This window comes from Lotus japonicus, chromosome 4, assembly GCF_012489685.1.
Source record: "Lotus japonicus ecotype B-129 chromosome 4, LjGifu_v1.2".
NCBI lineage: Eukaryota > Viridiplantae > Streptophyta > Magnoliopsida > Fabales > Fabaceae > Lotus > Lotus japonicus.
This window is the reverse complement of record NC_080044.1, coordinates 51,069,744-51,085,452: the sequence shown is the minus strand read 5'-3', so window position 1 is coordinate 51,085,452 and position 15,709 is coordinate 51,069,744. Positions and strand designations below refer to the sequence as shown.

At 40.7% G+C, this 15,709-nt stretch overlaps 1 protein-coding gene and 1 pseudogene across 1 annotated transcript; one reads left to right on the top strand and one right to left on the bottom strand.

Annotated features, from left to right (window-relative positions):
- Positions 1-7,308: 7,308 nt before the first annotated feature.
- LOC130713877 (uncharacterized) lies at positions 7,309-9,275 on the top strand. The gene is made up of 3 exons (XM_057563696.1): positions 7,309-7,478; positions 7,877-7,992; positions 8,405-9,275. Exons 1-3 carry the CDS (start codon positions 7,368-7,370, stop codon positions 8,907-8,909), a joined length of 732 nt encoding a protein of 243 aa, XP_057419679.1. The 5' UTR covers positions 7,309-7,367; the 3' UTR covers positions 8,910-9,275.
- A 235-nt stretch (positions 9,276-9,510) lies between these two features.
- Positions 9,511-12,028, bottom strand: LOC130713876 (subtilisin-like protease 4; annotated as a pseudogene).
- Positions 12,029-15,709: the final 3,681 nt, after the last annotated feature.

Here is a 15,709-nt window from a genome sequence, read left to right as displayed (position 1 = left end):
AAGAATAGGTATCCGTTACCTAGGATTGATGATTTGATGGATCAACTGCGAGGAGCTACAATATTCTCGAAGATCGACCTGAAGTCGGGTTATCATCAAATCAGAGTCAAGACCGAGGATATTCAGAAGACGGCATTCAGAACCCGTTATGGACACTATGAGTACTTAGTGATGCCATTTGGGGTGACAAATGCACCGGCAATATTCATGGCTTACATGAATATGACTTTCCATACATTCTTGGATCGATTCGTCGTGGTGTTTATCGACGATATTCTGATCTACTCAAAGAATGCTGAGGACCATGAGGAGCACTTGCGACAAGTCTTACAAGTGCTGAGGGAGAAGGAGTTGTATGCCAATCCTTCAAAGTGCGAATTTTGGCTCGAGGAGGTAAAATTCTTAGGCCATGTGATCTCTAAGGAGGGAATAGCTGTGGACCCAGCAAAGGTAGAGACCGTATTGTCATGGGAACGACCGAAGACAGTGACTGAGATCAGAAGTTTTGTCGGTTTAGCGGGATACTATCGTCGCTTTATCGAGAATTTCGCGAAGATTGTTGGACCGTTGACTCAACTGACAAGGAAGGACCAACCTTTTGCATGGACTGAAGCGTGCGAAACTAGTTTTCAGACGATGAAGGAACGGTTGACGACGTCACCTGTACTCGTCTTACCGCAACCAGAGGAACCTTATGAGGTATACTGTGATGCTTCGCATCAAGGTTTGGGATGTGTGCTGATGCAACATCAGAAGGTGGTTGCTTATGCTTCAAGACAACTGAAGGTGCATGAGAAGAATTATCCAACTCATGACTTGGAGCTAGCTGCCATCGTATTTGCGCTGAAGATTTGGAGACATCACTTATATGGATGCAATTTCACCATATTTAGTGATCATAAGAGCTTGAAGTATTTGTTTGAGCAGAAGGAGTTGAACATGAGACAGCGTCGGTGGATGGAATTTCTCAAAGATTACGAGTTCACTCTGCAATATCATCCTGGAAAGGCGAACGTTGTTGCTGATGCCTTGAGCAGGAAGATGCATATCTCGTCGATGATGGTGAAAGAGCTGCAACTACTGGAACAATTTAGAGATTTGAGCTTGGATGTGAGATTGTCCGAAGGGGAACTGAAGTTCGGGATGATCAGGATTACCAATGGATTTATGGAAGAAATCCGAGACCAACAGTTACAAGATGAGTTTCTGCTCGGGAAAAGGAATTTGGTAAGTCAAGGTAAAGACCCAGAATTCAAGGTAGGAAGTGACAATATCCTACGGTGCAAGGATAGGGTTTGTGTACCTAACAACCCTGAACTGAGAAGATTGATTATGGATGAGGGTCACAAGAGCAAGTTAAGCATTCATCCGGGAATGAAAAAGATGTACCAAGACTTGAAGATGAATTTTTGGTGGCCAGGAATGAAAAGACAAGTGGCGGAGTATGTAGCTGCATGTTTGACATGTCAGAAGGCAAAGGTGGAGCATCAGAAGTCTTCAGGTATGTTACAAAGCTTGGATGTGCTAGAATGGAAATGGGATAGCATATCGATGGATTTCGTCGTGGCTTTGCCAAGAACTCAGAAGGGATACGATTCCATTTGGGTAATCGTGGATCGACTGACAAAGTTGGCTCATTTCGTACCGGTGAGGACTACGTACAACGTGGAGAAACTATCAGAGATTTACATATCCGAGATTGTACGACTTCACGGAGTACCGACAAGTATTGTTTCCGATCGAGACCCGAAGTTTACATCACATTTTTGGGGAGCTCTTCAAGAGGCTTTGGGAACGAGGCTGAGACTAAGTTCTGCTTATCATCCGCAGACCGATGGACAGACTGAGAGGACAATCCAGTCGTTGGAGGATTTACTACGCGCTTGCGTGTTAGACAACAAGGGCAGTTGGGATACCCTGTTACCGTTGATTGAGTTCACATACAACAACAGTTTTCATACGAGCATAGGTATGGCACCGTATGAGGCTTTGTATGGCCGCAAGTGTAGAACACCTTTGTGTTGGTACCAAAACGGAGAAAATCTGTTGGTAGGACCGGAACTTCTGCAACAGACCACTGAGAAGATCAAGCAGATCAGAGAGAAGATGAAGACTTCTCAGAGTAGACAGAAGAGTTATGCCGATCAAAGGTGCAGAACTCTGGAATTCGAAGAAGGAGATCATGTATTTCTGAGAGTTACTCAGACGACGGGAGTTGGTCGAGCAATCAAGTCAAAGAAGCTTACGCCCAAGTTCATTGGACCGTATCAGATCACTCGTCGAATTGGACCAGTCGCATATCAGATTGCACTACCTTCATTTCTATCAAACATTCATGACGTATTCCACGTGTCACAACTGAGGAAATATATTGCGGATCCGACACATGTTATCGAGCTGGATGACATTGAGTTGAAGGATGATCTGTCTTTCGAGACACCGCCAATTAGCATTGGTGACACCAGGATAAAACAGTTGAGAGGAAAAGAGATCGAGTTAGTGAAAGTCATTTGGAATAAAGACACCGGTGATGCGACCTGGGAGCTGAAGGAGAAGATTCAAGAACAGTATCCAGAACTATTTACTAACCCTTAAGTTTCGAGGTCGAAACTTTCTTTTTGGAGGGTAGTAATGTAAGGCCCAAGTTTTTAAGCTTATGCTAAGTGAATAAATTTCTTATTCACGATTAGAGTTGATGTAATGTGAAGGGAAACCTGAACAAAAGTTCATTAAATGAAATATATTTATGAAGGAGAAAGTTCAGGAAAAGTTCAAGGATTGCATTATGATCGATAAAAGTTATAGCACGATCGTTATACGCTTAACCTAGGTCAGAAACCCTAGTATATAGCTAATTTTCACTTTTAGGCACGATGGAAGTTAATTCCAAAAATCTTCAGAGAAATGTTAGAACTTCTCTTCTTCCATATATCACAATCGTTTCGAGGCGAAACTCTAGGATCTACGAACGTCCGATTCCAATCATCGGAAGTTTGCCGAAACCGAAACCCTGGTATTTCAAAACCCTAGAATTTCTCGACAATGAAGACTTTATCTATTCAGAGCTTCAAATGAATATTCTACACGCGTACACCCATTTCTCTTGATGATTTCCATCTTTCTTCAGAAGGAAGTTTTCCATTCCGACATTCGATGCAAAAAGCAACTTATCGGGTAAAATAGTTTTACACCGACTATGCATTAGTTGCCAAAAATACAAGGAGACATCTTTTTAGTTTTGGAATTCTTTTGCCAAAACATATCTTAGAATTCACGGAGAATGACGCCGGAAAAATCAGATTCGCGAAACTTTCATTTTCCCGCGTTTTGCCAACCTCTATATATAGCCAAGAAAGGAAGAAAAAATCAAAAAAACTACCCATTTCCCCACCCAAACCCGCGGCCACAAAGAAGAAGAAGGAGGAGAAGATTTTCTTCATCGCTTGCTTGATCGTCGATCAATCAGTTGCTGCTTCAAGGCTTCGAGGTATAGTCGCTAATCCTTACCTCCGATCGCTTTTTCCATAGCTTTTCTGTAGACTTTTCTGAGCTGATAGTTTTGAGGTTTTTGCAAAACTATCCTGAATATTTCATTTCTGATTCCAAACCTCTTCCTTATGTGCCCAAGATCACTTCTGCCGGGTTAGATTTTCCGTTATGTCGCCGGAATTCCGCCGGAATCAATTTTAGCCTAAAATACCCATTTTTGGAGTTTTTGAAGTAAAGCTTCAACCTTTAGGCTGAAAACTATCGCTTTAGCTTAGTGCTAGTAGGATTAGTTGTCATAAACGTCGTTGGTGACGTCCCTGTCAAATTTGATTTTTGGGATTTCAGTTTTGAAAATCCTAAGTTAAAAATCATGACCAAAATACCCCTGCGACAGTTTTTGATCCGATAATTTTTCCGAGTTCAGAATACCCTTAGTTACGGCTAATGAAAGCATAGGAACCAAGTTTGATCGAAGAAAAATCGAGTCCCCTAATTACCTAAAGTGGCCGAACCTATTAAGGGGGGGAGGAGGAAATTTCCTTTTCCGAAAACTTGTCCTTTCTCGCTAGTTTATCATACCTCGGAGTATGTACTACTTCGGGTAACCTTAGTGAACATCGATAGCTTAGTTTCCGATAGTATTCTGTGGTTTTATTGTAAAGGTGCTTTTGAGGATTTCCCTGAGGAACAACACTTTGAGTGTGAGGAAGCGTTTGACGATCATTCTGGAGAACCTACAGGTGAGGGCATCTCACTGAATCTCTAGTTAATACTTAGGGTCGATGCTTTCGACATTGTTTACTGTTTATGCACTGGATTGCGTGTGATTGGAAAATGTTTTCTGAGGCTTCGGCTGACAATGTAGATGATGCATCTACTGAATGTTTTTGATGAGTGAATTACATGCTAAGTGCTAATTGGGTAATTTAGGATGTGTGGTGCATGCCTTATATGCTAAGTGCTATGTGGTTATTGCTTAATATGTTGATATATGACATGTTGATTTGTTGTGCTGAGTTATTTATACTTATGCAATGAGATCTGAGATTCTGAATGGTGAGGATAGCGGGCAGGTCATGCCAATTTTATTTTGAGAGTTTTGAGAAAGTTTGATAGGACGAATGAGATTCGGACCTTGTAATGATGTGTATGGATCGAGACATTCTCTGGAGTCATTTGGGGATTAGGAGATCCCGAGAACTTATAGGAATTTGCGATAAGACTAAAAAGGATATTATTTTGAAAAGAAAACTCATAAGACCTTAAATAACCTCTAAATCTTTAAGTAATGATAACAACCTCGAAGGAAGGCATTGGAAGTCAAATCTTAGTTTTGGAAAAACGAGAAGTGTCGTCGGATCCAAGTGTTGTGTATGTTGATGTTCTTGTGCTGTTGGAGCAGCTGTTGTTGTTGTGCGGTTGGAGCAGCGTTTGTTGTTGTGCTGTTGGAGCAGCTATGTTGATGGGCTATCCTGGGGATAAGTCCGGGAAACCGTTAGTTTCCGAGAGTGTGATACTCTGTGCTTGTTGAGCAGTTATGACCATCGGTTGAGATGAGTCGGATGATTTGTAGATCATCATGAGTTATGTGTTGTTGTGAAGTGTTGTCTTTTGTCGCAGAATCGACTTTTACCTTAGGGTAAGCTTTTAGAGACATTAATTTACCTAGAACACGTGGCGACGTGTCGAGTGAGGTCGGAGACGTTGTTTGGTTAATCACATTGCATTCATGCATACATAGGAGGTTTATACACGGCGTGATACCGGACCTCGGAGAATTCCAAATGTCGTCGGTTTCCAAAATGGTCATAAGACCCGGAATGCCGTGTAAGAGCGTTTGTAGACGTCTCTTGTAGCAGACCGAAATGGCAGACCTACGGGTTACGGCTGATCTGACTACCGTTGTTGTTGGAGTAAGAGGCACACGGGCCGAAATGGTCCCACCGTGGCTGATGCTAGGGCTGATCCGTTGATGTCCATCCGTTCCGGATTGCATGTTGGTTGACTGGGTTAACCTGCATATCATTTCATGCAACATGCATACTGACTTAGTTGATGAGTGTGATTGCTATTTGATAATCTTACTTGGAACATGTTAAGTGTTATTATTGTTGTTATGTTTTGTGGAATATGCAACCCTAGGATGTTATCCCTAGCTATAAGCCTAAGCGGCTATTTATTATCTGTACCTATTGGGTTTAATATTTACTTAGTTCTTTGGAGTTGACCCTCGCGTCTTCTGTGTGTGTTTTGGCGGACAACGCCTTTTGTCAGATGTCCATTGCGGATTGGTTCACAATGGTCCACCCTTCGGGGGGGATCAGATATGAGATGATCGACCAGGACGACCCCGGGTCGTGGGTGGTTGACCCCGCGAGCCATCGAGCGACGTATTCGGGGCGTATCTTGGAGGACCATGTGGATAGTGGAGGACTCTTGAGGTCAGGAGTGTTGAGGAGATGCTCTATCAGCTTCAACTTGCCACCGGGCGTTCACTGTGGACCCGGATTTGGAGGAGCACCGCCGCCACCGTCATCTTCAGAGGACGAGGATCCCTCAGAGGAGATTCCAGTGGGAGTGCCTTCGGCAGGGTCTAGTGCACCCACCGTTGCGATCATTGATGATCAGGGTTCGGGCCCTAAGCCCGTGAGTCCAGCATCGGAGTGTACTGCGGTTGCGAGGGGAGGACGGATAGGGTTGGTAGACTTAGTTGTTCTGGATTCTGATTCAGACGACGATCATGCTAGCACGTAGGTTTAGTGCTGGTGTGAGCTCCTCGAGTTAGGATTAGTGTAGGAGTAGAGTCGTAGCTCTGAGCGTCATTTGTTACTTAGGGGACAGGGTAGTTCCGCCTATAGCTTTTTGTGTGGTTTCCTTACGGGAATCACAGAGAGTTGGCTGGACTTAGGAGGTCTTATTTTCAGACCATTGGGTCAGCTTATTCTCAGTTTTGAGGGATGGTGTTGCGGACACTTCACCCTTTCATTCGGTTTGTACATATTGCCTACGGGCGCTACTCTTCTATTACCCGTCACTGGAGGTTTACTCGTGACGAGGTTGCTACTTACAGCGGGGGCTGTTTATATATTGTATATTAGTTTTATTACTTTTCGCATTTGGGTTTTATTTAATTCCTTCTTGTCTTAGTTATTATCGAAAAAAAAATATTCACGTTTTTCCGCATTAAGTTTATTGTTGGTTACTAAAGTGACGTCACCGGAATCGGGGTGTTACACATTCAAATTTCTAGGCTTTTCTTAAGAAACTTTTTGACAAACATGTAATGCTTCTCTAACCCTAACATAACTTCAATGTAATCAAAGATGGAAGGGAAAGGGCCGATTTGCCATCACACACTAAGAAAAATACCCGAGACTAGAGAATAACCTTACTTTGAATTTTACACAATAAATGCATAGTTATTAAACTTTGATAATCAAGAGACTAGAGAATAACCTTACTTTGAATTTTACACAATAAATGCATAGTTATTAAACTTTGATAATCAACAATCAATTAGAATAATCTTGTTAGATAGTGAGACTACAAATTGAATTCCTAACGATTATCACTTGATATTAAATTAAAACTTTTATAGATAAATTCTTAAAAATTATTCATTTAGAAATTATATATCAATATATTTCTAAAACTATATATATATAGAAATTATATGTCAATGTATAAATATTAAACTTATCTATTCCATTTAAATTTATAATATAAATTAAATCTATATTAATTATTACAAAAGTACAATCAACCCAAAACTAATAAGATCTGTTAAGCTTTTCTGAATAAGATCTAGTGCGCACTTATAAAATTCAAATCAAAACACATATTTAAACGCCCCAGTCAGCGACGGATGCATGTAAGTAATGGCAAGCAACGGCGAAGTGATTGGCAAAGAAGAGGTTATCGCAAAACTCAAAGACGACGGCGATTTCGACAAACTTCGATTGAAGATCATCCGCAAGCTCAAGGACAACGTAAACTTCCCTCCAAAATCCCCTATTACTCTCAATTCAATTCATCCCTATTTCAATTTCTTCACTTTTTAGGGTTTATATCATATTTCCAATTTATGCTTTTCTCTTCAATTGGAATTCAATATTCCAACAGAGCTATGAAAATGTGTCTAATTACACTTCACATATCCGCTAATTATGTAAAAATAATATTTTGTAAGAACCTTAATGTTTTCTAATTTAACAAGTTGTTGAATGTTAGAAATCTCACATAGGCTATAAATATGGTCAATCAAGTGTTTACAAAGGGTAGAGCAACCCTCGACTCTTGAGCTAGCTTTTGGGTTGAGTTAGGCCTTCCTAATTCTAATATTGAACTTGAATGACAGTGATAATACTGTATCCGACAATTTTTACAGGAAGAATTGCGACAACATATAACCTCAATTGTGAAGCAGTCGGTAGCACTCAATCGCGATGGAGCAGAAAATATGAAACCTAGGCAACTTTCTGATTCCATATATGAAGAAGTTGGGTAAGTTAACCCAACTTTAGCTACTTACCCAACTTTAGCTCGTCTAAAATTGCATTTTTCACAATTTTACTCTTGATTCTTAAGGTTTTGCTAATCAAGTTGCAATTTTTATTTTTTTTTTCAATTCTCTCCAAACCATGTTGTGTCTGTGTGTGTGTATTCTTCACTAATGATGTATGGCACAGGACGAAATTCGTCTGTGCCTTCTCTCATTTCTATTGCTTAATAAATTCCGCTCTTATATATGACAGCTATACAGTATCCTTTATTTATTGGTTGATTGAACTGTTCGTTTAATTCGTATGAAAAATTGTTCGAGCCATATATCAGTGCTCATACTTCTTTTGAAGTAGTTAGGGTTAGTTTATGTGTGACCTAAGTTTTTATATTGTTTAATTTTTTTTGGTAACAGCGAGAAGGTAATGAGCCAGATATCTGATAGTTTATGGCAAATAATCAGATCGAATGATGGTATGAAAGGTGAAATCGCGGAAACAGTGCAATCGGTCTATGACAAACTGGCTAACCCCAAAGGGAAAGATGAGGTCCTGTTATCCACATCTGATGGGGTGCCAGTTCAGAGACAAGGCGAATCGGCTTCAGCTACTGAGGTTGATGATACGTTGCATGAAAATGAACCTGAAGAGCCACCTGGTTTCACTCTCTTACACAGTCATCTGAATAATAACAATCATGAGAAACAGGATAAAGGTCATGAGGAACAGGATAAAGGGAAGGCGCAGGTTCAGAGGCAAGGATCTCCTGCAGAGCAGAAGGAAGATTCCCAGCCATCACAGGATACACATGGAGGGGATGATAATAGTAATGCGCCTCCTGGATTTTCAAGAGATATGGAGCACAATCAACCATCTGATTGTAGCGATGAAGATCCGGATCTACCGCCTGGTTTTGGTTGATAAATTGGATACTGTTTCAATTTTGCTTCTGCTCTGGGGGTCTCTTTAAATCCCAATCTAACTTCGGATTATTTTTTCTGATTGCCATGAGGTCAACAATTACCACTTTACCAGTAATTTTTGTAGGAGCTCGTTCCAAATTTCTGAAAAGGATGCTGGATCGTCATAACGAATTATGTTTTAAACTACTGACCAATGCCCTCTTCAATCAAGAATTTCTGGTTTTCTATATATTTATTGTCATTTTTTTGTTTTGGCACGGAGAGGTTGAAATGAAATCGGTAAAGTTACTGGAGTGTTTGTCGGAGTCCATTAAGACATGAATAATGTGATTGTGTAAGAAGTTTCTATTTGTCTTCCACCGTTCCCAGGCTCTTCGGATGTTGTGTTCTAATCTATATCTTGTACATGTTGCTAAATCTTTCATTTTATTCAGATGAATATTGTGTTTGTTGTTGTACCTGATTTGAGAATTCAAACTTCTTTAAAATTGATGGTTTACACAAATTTATCAATTACAATTAGTCTTGTTCATTTGGTATTTCGAAAGTTTTGAGTTGAAAGAAGTTGAATTATGGTATCTATTTGTATTCCAGGTTAAGTATAGCTACCGTATCTTTATATCACCCATGTAATTTTTTTCTTTTATTAATGTTGTAGCTAGTAGGACAATTTTCTGATCATTGCACTTGTTGTCTGAGAGTACAAATTGCTGCTTGTTTACATACTGTCCTAAACGAATTTGACCGAGATTGGGCTCCTTACAGTGTGTTTGGCAGAGACCCATTTGAGAAACCCTTGAGCATATTCCCCTGTCTTATTACCCAACCCTGTATGGCTGAATGTCACTGAATATGTCTCTTTCTGGTTCACTTCAGAAAAATAAAGCTTATCTGGCTGGACCTTCACATCAACCCCTTCTGGTGCCGCAACTATGAGAACATAAGATGAATAGGCCTCACCGACATTTGTCACAGTCCTTGTGAATGTCTGTGAGGAACCAAGCGCAACAGAAAACGAAGGGTAGTTGAGGTTTCCTTCGGGAATGCTTGAAGTCTCAGAGCACTTAATTTTTCTATGTGCAAGGATCCCAACTTCCGTATCGCTGTAGCCTAAGCCACACAGATAAGGTATATAATCATCAGGTTGGATATCATAAACTAATCCAGGATCATTAGCCCTTGAAGGATTCATGTGGCCAGAACCTTTTGCAAAGAGATCTGCAGGCTGAAGTGTTTCATCAACAATGGGTTTGTTTTGTAAATTTAGTGTGTCTGCAGAAGTCATTATGGCTGATTTTATTGCTGCTGGTGACCAACGAGGATGAGAGCTTTTGAGCAATGCAGCAATGCCACTAAGGTGTGGGCATGACATTGATGTGCCAGACTCAAAGTTGAAAGTGAGTTTTGAATTGGTGCTGTTATTCAGGGGGATGGCCTTGCAGCTAGGATGTTCACGCCTGGTCCAATGATATCTGGTTTCAAAATACCAGGACTTGGCAAGTTGGGACCTCTTGAAGAGAAAGATGCAACTTCAGGGGATTTGGAATTTCCGATAATAGTTCCCTTAAACAAAATGGTTGCTGTAGGTTTTGCAGTGGAATTTATATAGGCCTTGATTTTCACTCCAGTTGCATAGCTTACATGCGTTGCAGGTAGAACATGTACATCAGCTGACAGAGTAAAGCCATTGGCTTCATCATTCATCAGAATCATGGCGGCTCCACCTACTCTTTTCACTTCCTCTCCTTTGGCTATTCTTCCTATACCCTTTCCTCTCTCACACAAAACAACCTTGCCTCTGAAAGCAATGCCATCTAAGGATCCATTAACACAGAGTGCAGATTTTCGTTTGCCATTGTTTCCAGCATATGCTAAGGGAAGCAACTTTGGAGGAAAACTGGTAGGCTGGAAAACAGATTCACCACCAAATTCTCGCCCGTTGCCAAGCTTTACTGTCGCTACAATTCTTCTGTCAATAGTGCTTGCTCCGACTGTGAGGACCCATGGGGCTCCGTTAACTAAGGAGCTACTGAAAGGGCCAAAGTTTCCTGCTGCACAACTTACAAAGATTCCCTTCTGAATTGCAGCAAATGCTCCTATAGCAGTGCTTTCGTCGAAAAATGGATGTGCCTTGCTTCGACCGAGGGATATTGATATTACATCCACGCCATCTTCCACTGCTGCATCTAATCCAGCTAGCACATCACTTTCAGGGCAATCTTCTCCAAAGCAAACTTTGTAAATTGCCAGGTGAGCAAGAGGGGCCACCCCTGCTGCTGTGCCTTTGGCATTTCCTAGTACTTCTGCATAGTCCACGAAAGCGCCAGCTGCTGTGCTTGCTGTGTGAGTCCCATGTCCATCCTCATCAATCGGTGCCTCTGCTTTCTCTCCTTTCGTTGCCTTAGCTGCAAGGTTGAAAGACCTTGCTCCAATTAGTTTGTTGTTACAAGCTGTCACATTAAGTTCACATCTCCCTTTCCATTTTGGTGGTGGTGGAGGCATTCCTGCATCACTAAATGAAGGATGACCAGGTGTTATTCCAGAGTCCAGCACCCCAATGATCACTCCCTTTCCAAAGTTTGATTCCTTCCACAATCCATTTTCTTGCTGCAACCCCAAGAACTTTGAAGTGTGAGTGGTTTGACGACGTAGCACCCTCTCAGGATGAGCTGAAATAAAGCCACTTTTCTTTTCCACATCCTTCAGCTCCTCTTGAGTGAGTCTTGCAGCGAAACCACGCAGCACGTTCTTGTATGAATAAATTACTCTTGGCTGTTCCTCTGAGCTCTTAACAGTTAGGGGCAAGAATGAATGGTACCAGCTCTCTAAATCTTCTGCTTCAGTGAACATCTTGATCCTACCCTCTGGCTCTGTCACATGGATAATATATATTTTTGAACTGCTTGTCTCGGTGCTCTCAATGGTAGTGGTGGGAAGCTCACTTCCTTGAGCAATATGAACATGGAAGCTCAAAAAGAAAGTCAGAGTAATGAAAAGGAAATAATCCATGTTCAACACTCTCTGCTTGATGCAAGAATGGAAGACAGAGAAGGCTATTTATTGCTTGCTGGGATCAATTTATCTTTTCTCCATAATTGATTTTACCTTTGGAAACAATTGTAGAATGGTTTTTAAACATCCACTTATTTCCTCATGCTTTAAACGTTCACAATTCAATTATGAAAGGAATCTAGATCTGGTGGCAACTCAACAGAGAGATGAACAATGCCAGCATATGCATGGTAATGACCTGATATTTTAATATACGTAGCGTGTTTCTTGTGGACGATTATATTTACCTTAAGTGGGCGACAATGATTCACATCTGTTAGGAGATCGTATCATGGAATTATATATAAAAGTCCTTTGAGCTTTTAGTCTCTGTAGGCTAGCTACACCTTTTGCTTTTGTATCTCTATCTTCTTCTTTTTTGTTGAAATACCTTTTGCGTTTACCTGCATGCAATCTTCTTGGGCCAATTGCAATATATGTCTTTGCCTTAAGAACTTGAGAAGTCTTGAATTCCAACCCTAGGAAATCATGATTTTGTAATGAAGCATGGAGTAATAGATATGTAATAGATCAAGGACTAGTTTGTAATTAGTATTAGTTAGAGTCCTTGTCTTTAATTAGAAGTTAGTCAGTTGTGTTTTCTGTTAGAAGGTTATCTTGTTATATAACCTAGTATCTTTTATTCTGAAAACTACTGAAGCATTATCCTTCTGTAATCTTCTTCTTCATTTCTTGATTCAATGGAAATTAGTTTCAGTTTTGTTATGGTATCAGATGATTTCACGTTTTTCCGCACACACGTGATTCTTGATTCTTCTCTGTGAATCGATTCTTCTCTGTGCATCGATTCTTTTCATCTTCTCTCTGGCTTTCCAGATCGAGCTTCTTGTCTTCGCGATTTGCTCTGTTTCATAGCCATGGCCGCCGATGTAGTTTCTCCATATCCTTTCACCGTGCAGGATGCTCAAACCGTGTCACATGCGTTCTACATTCATCCGAATGAGAGCCCGTCGACGGTTCTTGTATCGCCACCGCTATCGGAAGGAAATTACCACAACTGGGCGCGCGCTATGAGGATGAGCCTCATGACGAAGAACAAGCTAGGGTTCATTGATGGTTCGATCGTGGAGCCTCCTCTGAATCACCCAATTTATCCATTCTGGCAACGAGGTAACATGATGGTCTTATCTTGGATCATCAAATCCATTTCCCCTGAAATTGCACAATCTGTTCTCTGGCGTGACAAAGCTACCGATGTATGGAATGAATTGCGCGAGAGGTTTTCTCAAGCAGATTTGTTTCGAATTTCTGAGATCCAAGAAGAAATATTTGGATTACGTCAAGGGGATAGCTCAATTTCGAAATTCTACACCTCGATGAAGACACTCTGGGATGAATTGGACATCCTCAATCCTCTTCCGGTATGTACTTGCAATCCATCATGTTCTTGTGGAGCTCTTAGGAAGATTGGTGAAGAGCGCAATAAAAATCAGGTTGTTCGATTCTTGCGTGGTCTAAATGATCAATATTCTGGTGTTCGTTCTCAGTTGATGCTTCTTGATTCCCTTCCGAATGTCAATCGCGTTTTTGCCATGATAGCTCAGCAGGAAAGGCAATTTGTTACAGAGAATGTTGCAGGTGCTAATGCCATGATGGCTTCTAAGGAAACTACCATGAGCAAGCCTAATTCTTCTAGTAATTCTGGATCTGCTGGCAATTCTGGAAGGTACAACTCTAAGAAGTGTACACATTGTGGGAAGATGGGTCATACCATTGAGGAATGCTACAGAAAGCATGGGTTTCCTCCAGGGTACAAGTCCAGGAAGTATCCTCCTAAATCTGCTAATTGTGTCCATGTCAATGAGAACGATCCAGCTGCAGATCCTCAAGATCAACCTTGCAAATTTGGGTTCACACAAGATCAGTACAACACTTTGCTAGCTCTCTTGCCTTCTCAGGATTCCCAAACAGCCAGTGTGAATGCTTGTTCCAAGATTGCCATCACCACCAAGAATGGTAAATTTTTAATTTGGGTTGTGGACACTGGAGCCACAGATCATATTTGCACTAATCTTGCTTGTTTCATCACTTACAAGAAGATTTCTCCTGTCAGGGTGTCTCTTCCCAATGGCACTATATGCATTGCAACAATCAAGGGCACAATTAGAGTCTCAGATACTTTAGTGCTCACTAATGTGTTGTATTTGCCAGATTTTACCTATAATTTGATATCAGTTTACACATTGGTTAAATGCATGAAGTTTAAGCTGACTTTGGAAAATGATGATTGTTTGATACAGGATTCCAATGCTTGGAAGATGATTGGCACAGCTAAGGCAATTAGAGGGTTGTACATCTTCAGAAATCAAGCCAGTGCTCCCATCATTGATGCCCACCTTGCTTCGGTCAAGTCTTCCAACTCTATCCATAAATCTCATGTAAATAGCTTTGTGAATAGCCTTGTAAATAGTTCAGTGTCTAATAATTCAAACCTATGGCACTATAGACTAGGACATCCTTCTTGTGTAAAGGATCAGTCCATTAAGGACCTTTTTCCATATGTTCATTGTAATAAAACACATTCTTGTGACATTTGTCCAATTGCTAAGCAAAAGAAGCTTCAATTTCCTTTAAGCACTAGCAAGTCAAGTTTTCTGTTTCAGCTTGTGCATTTTGATATTTGGGGCCCTGTTGCAACTGTGTCTTTGTCTGGCTTTTCTTATTTTCTTACTGTGGTTGATGATTTTTCAAGACACACATGGATTTATTTCATGAAATCCAAAGCTGAAGTGAGACCTCTCATTAAGACTTTTTGTGCTTTTGTTAGAAATCAGTTTGGCACTTCAGTAAAAACCTTAAGGAGTGATAATGGCCAGGAATTTCTCATGCCTCTCTTCTATTCTTCTGAGGGTATCATTCATCACACCACTTGTGTTGAAACCCCCCAGCAAAATGCCATAGTTGAAAGGAAACATCAACATGTCATTAGTGTAGCTAGAGCTTTGCTTTTCCAAGCTTATTTACCAGTTACTTTTTGGTCCTATGCTGTAGCACATGCTGTCTATCTCATAAATCGCCTACCTACACCAGTGCTAGACAATAAATGTCCATTTCAAATCCTTTACAATACAGTCCCTGACCTCACTAATCTCAAAATTTTTGGCACTTTGTGTTTTGTCTCAACACTTACCAGTCACAGGAAGAAATTTGATCCTCGGGCTACTAAGTGTATTTTCCTTGGTTTTAAACCTGGCACTAAAGGTTTTGTTACCTATGACCTCAAAAGTAGAGTCATTTCCATTTCTAGAAATGTGACTTTCCATGAACACATTTACCCCTTCAAACCTCTTGATAGTGACTTAACTCCAACACAAGCTTTACCTACTATCCTTCCTCCTATCTTTGATGATGACATACCTGTTCCAGCTACTGTACAAGCTCAGGAACCACCAGTTAATAACCAAAATCAGGTTATTGCTCCACGAACATCACAAAGAATAAGGAAACCACCATCTTACCTTCAAGATTACCATTGTACTCTCTTGTCTTCTGATAGTGTGCCAATTACTTCTTCAAGCACAGGTATCACTTATCCTTTATCCAAAGTATTGTCTTATGATCATCTTAATCCCAAGTATCAATCTTTTGTAATGAACATTAGCTCAAGCTTGGAACCAACAAGATTTTCGGAGGCAGTGAAACATGAGTGCTGGAGAAAGGCTATGGATCAAGAGATTGAAGCCTTGGAGAGAAATCAAACTTGGATTTTGGTGGATAAACCTCCTG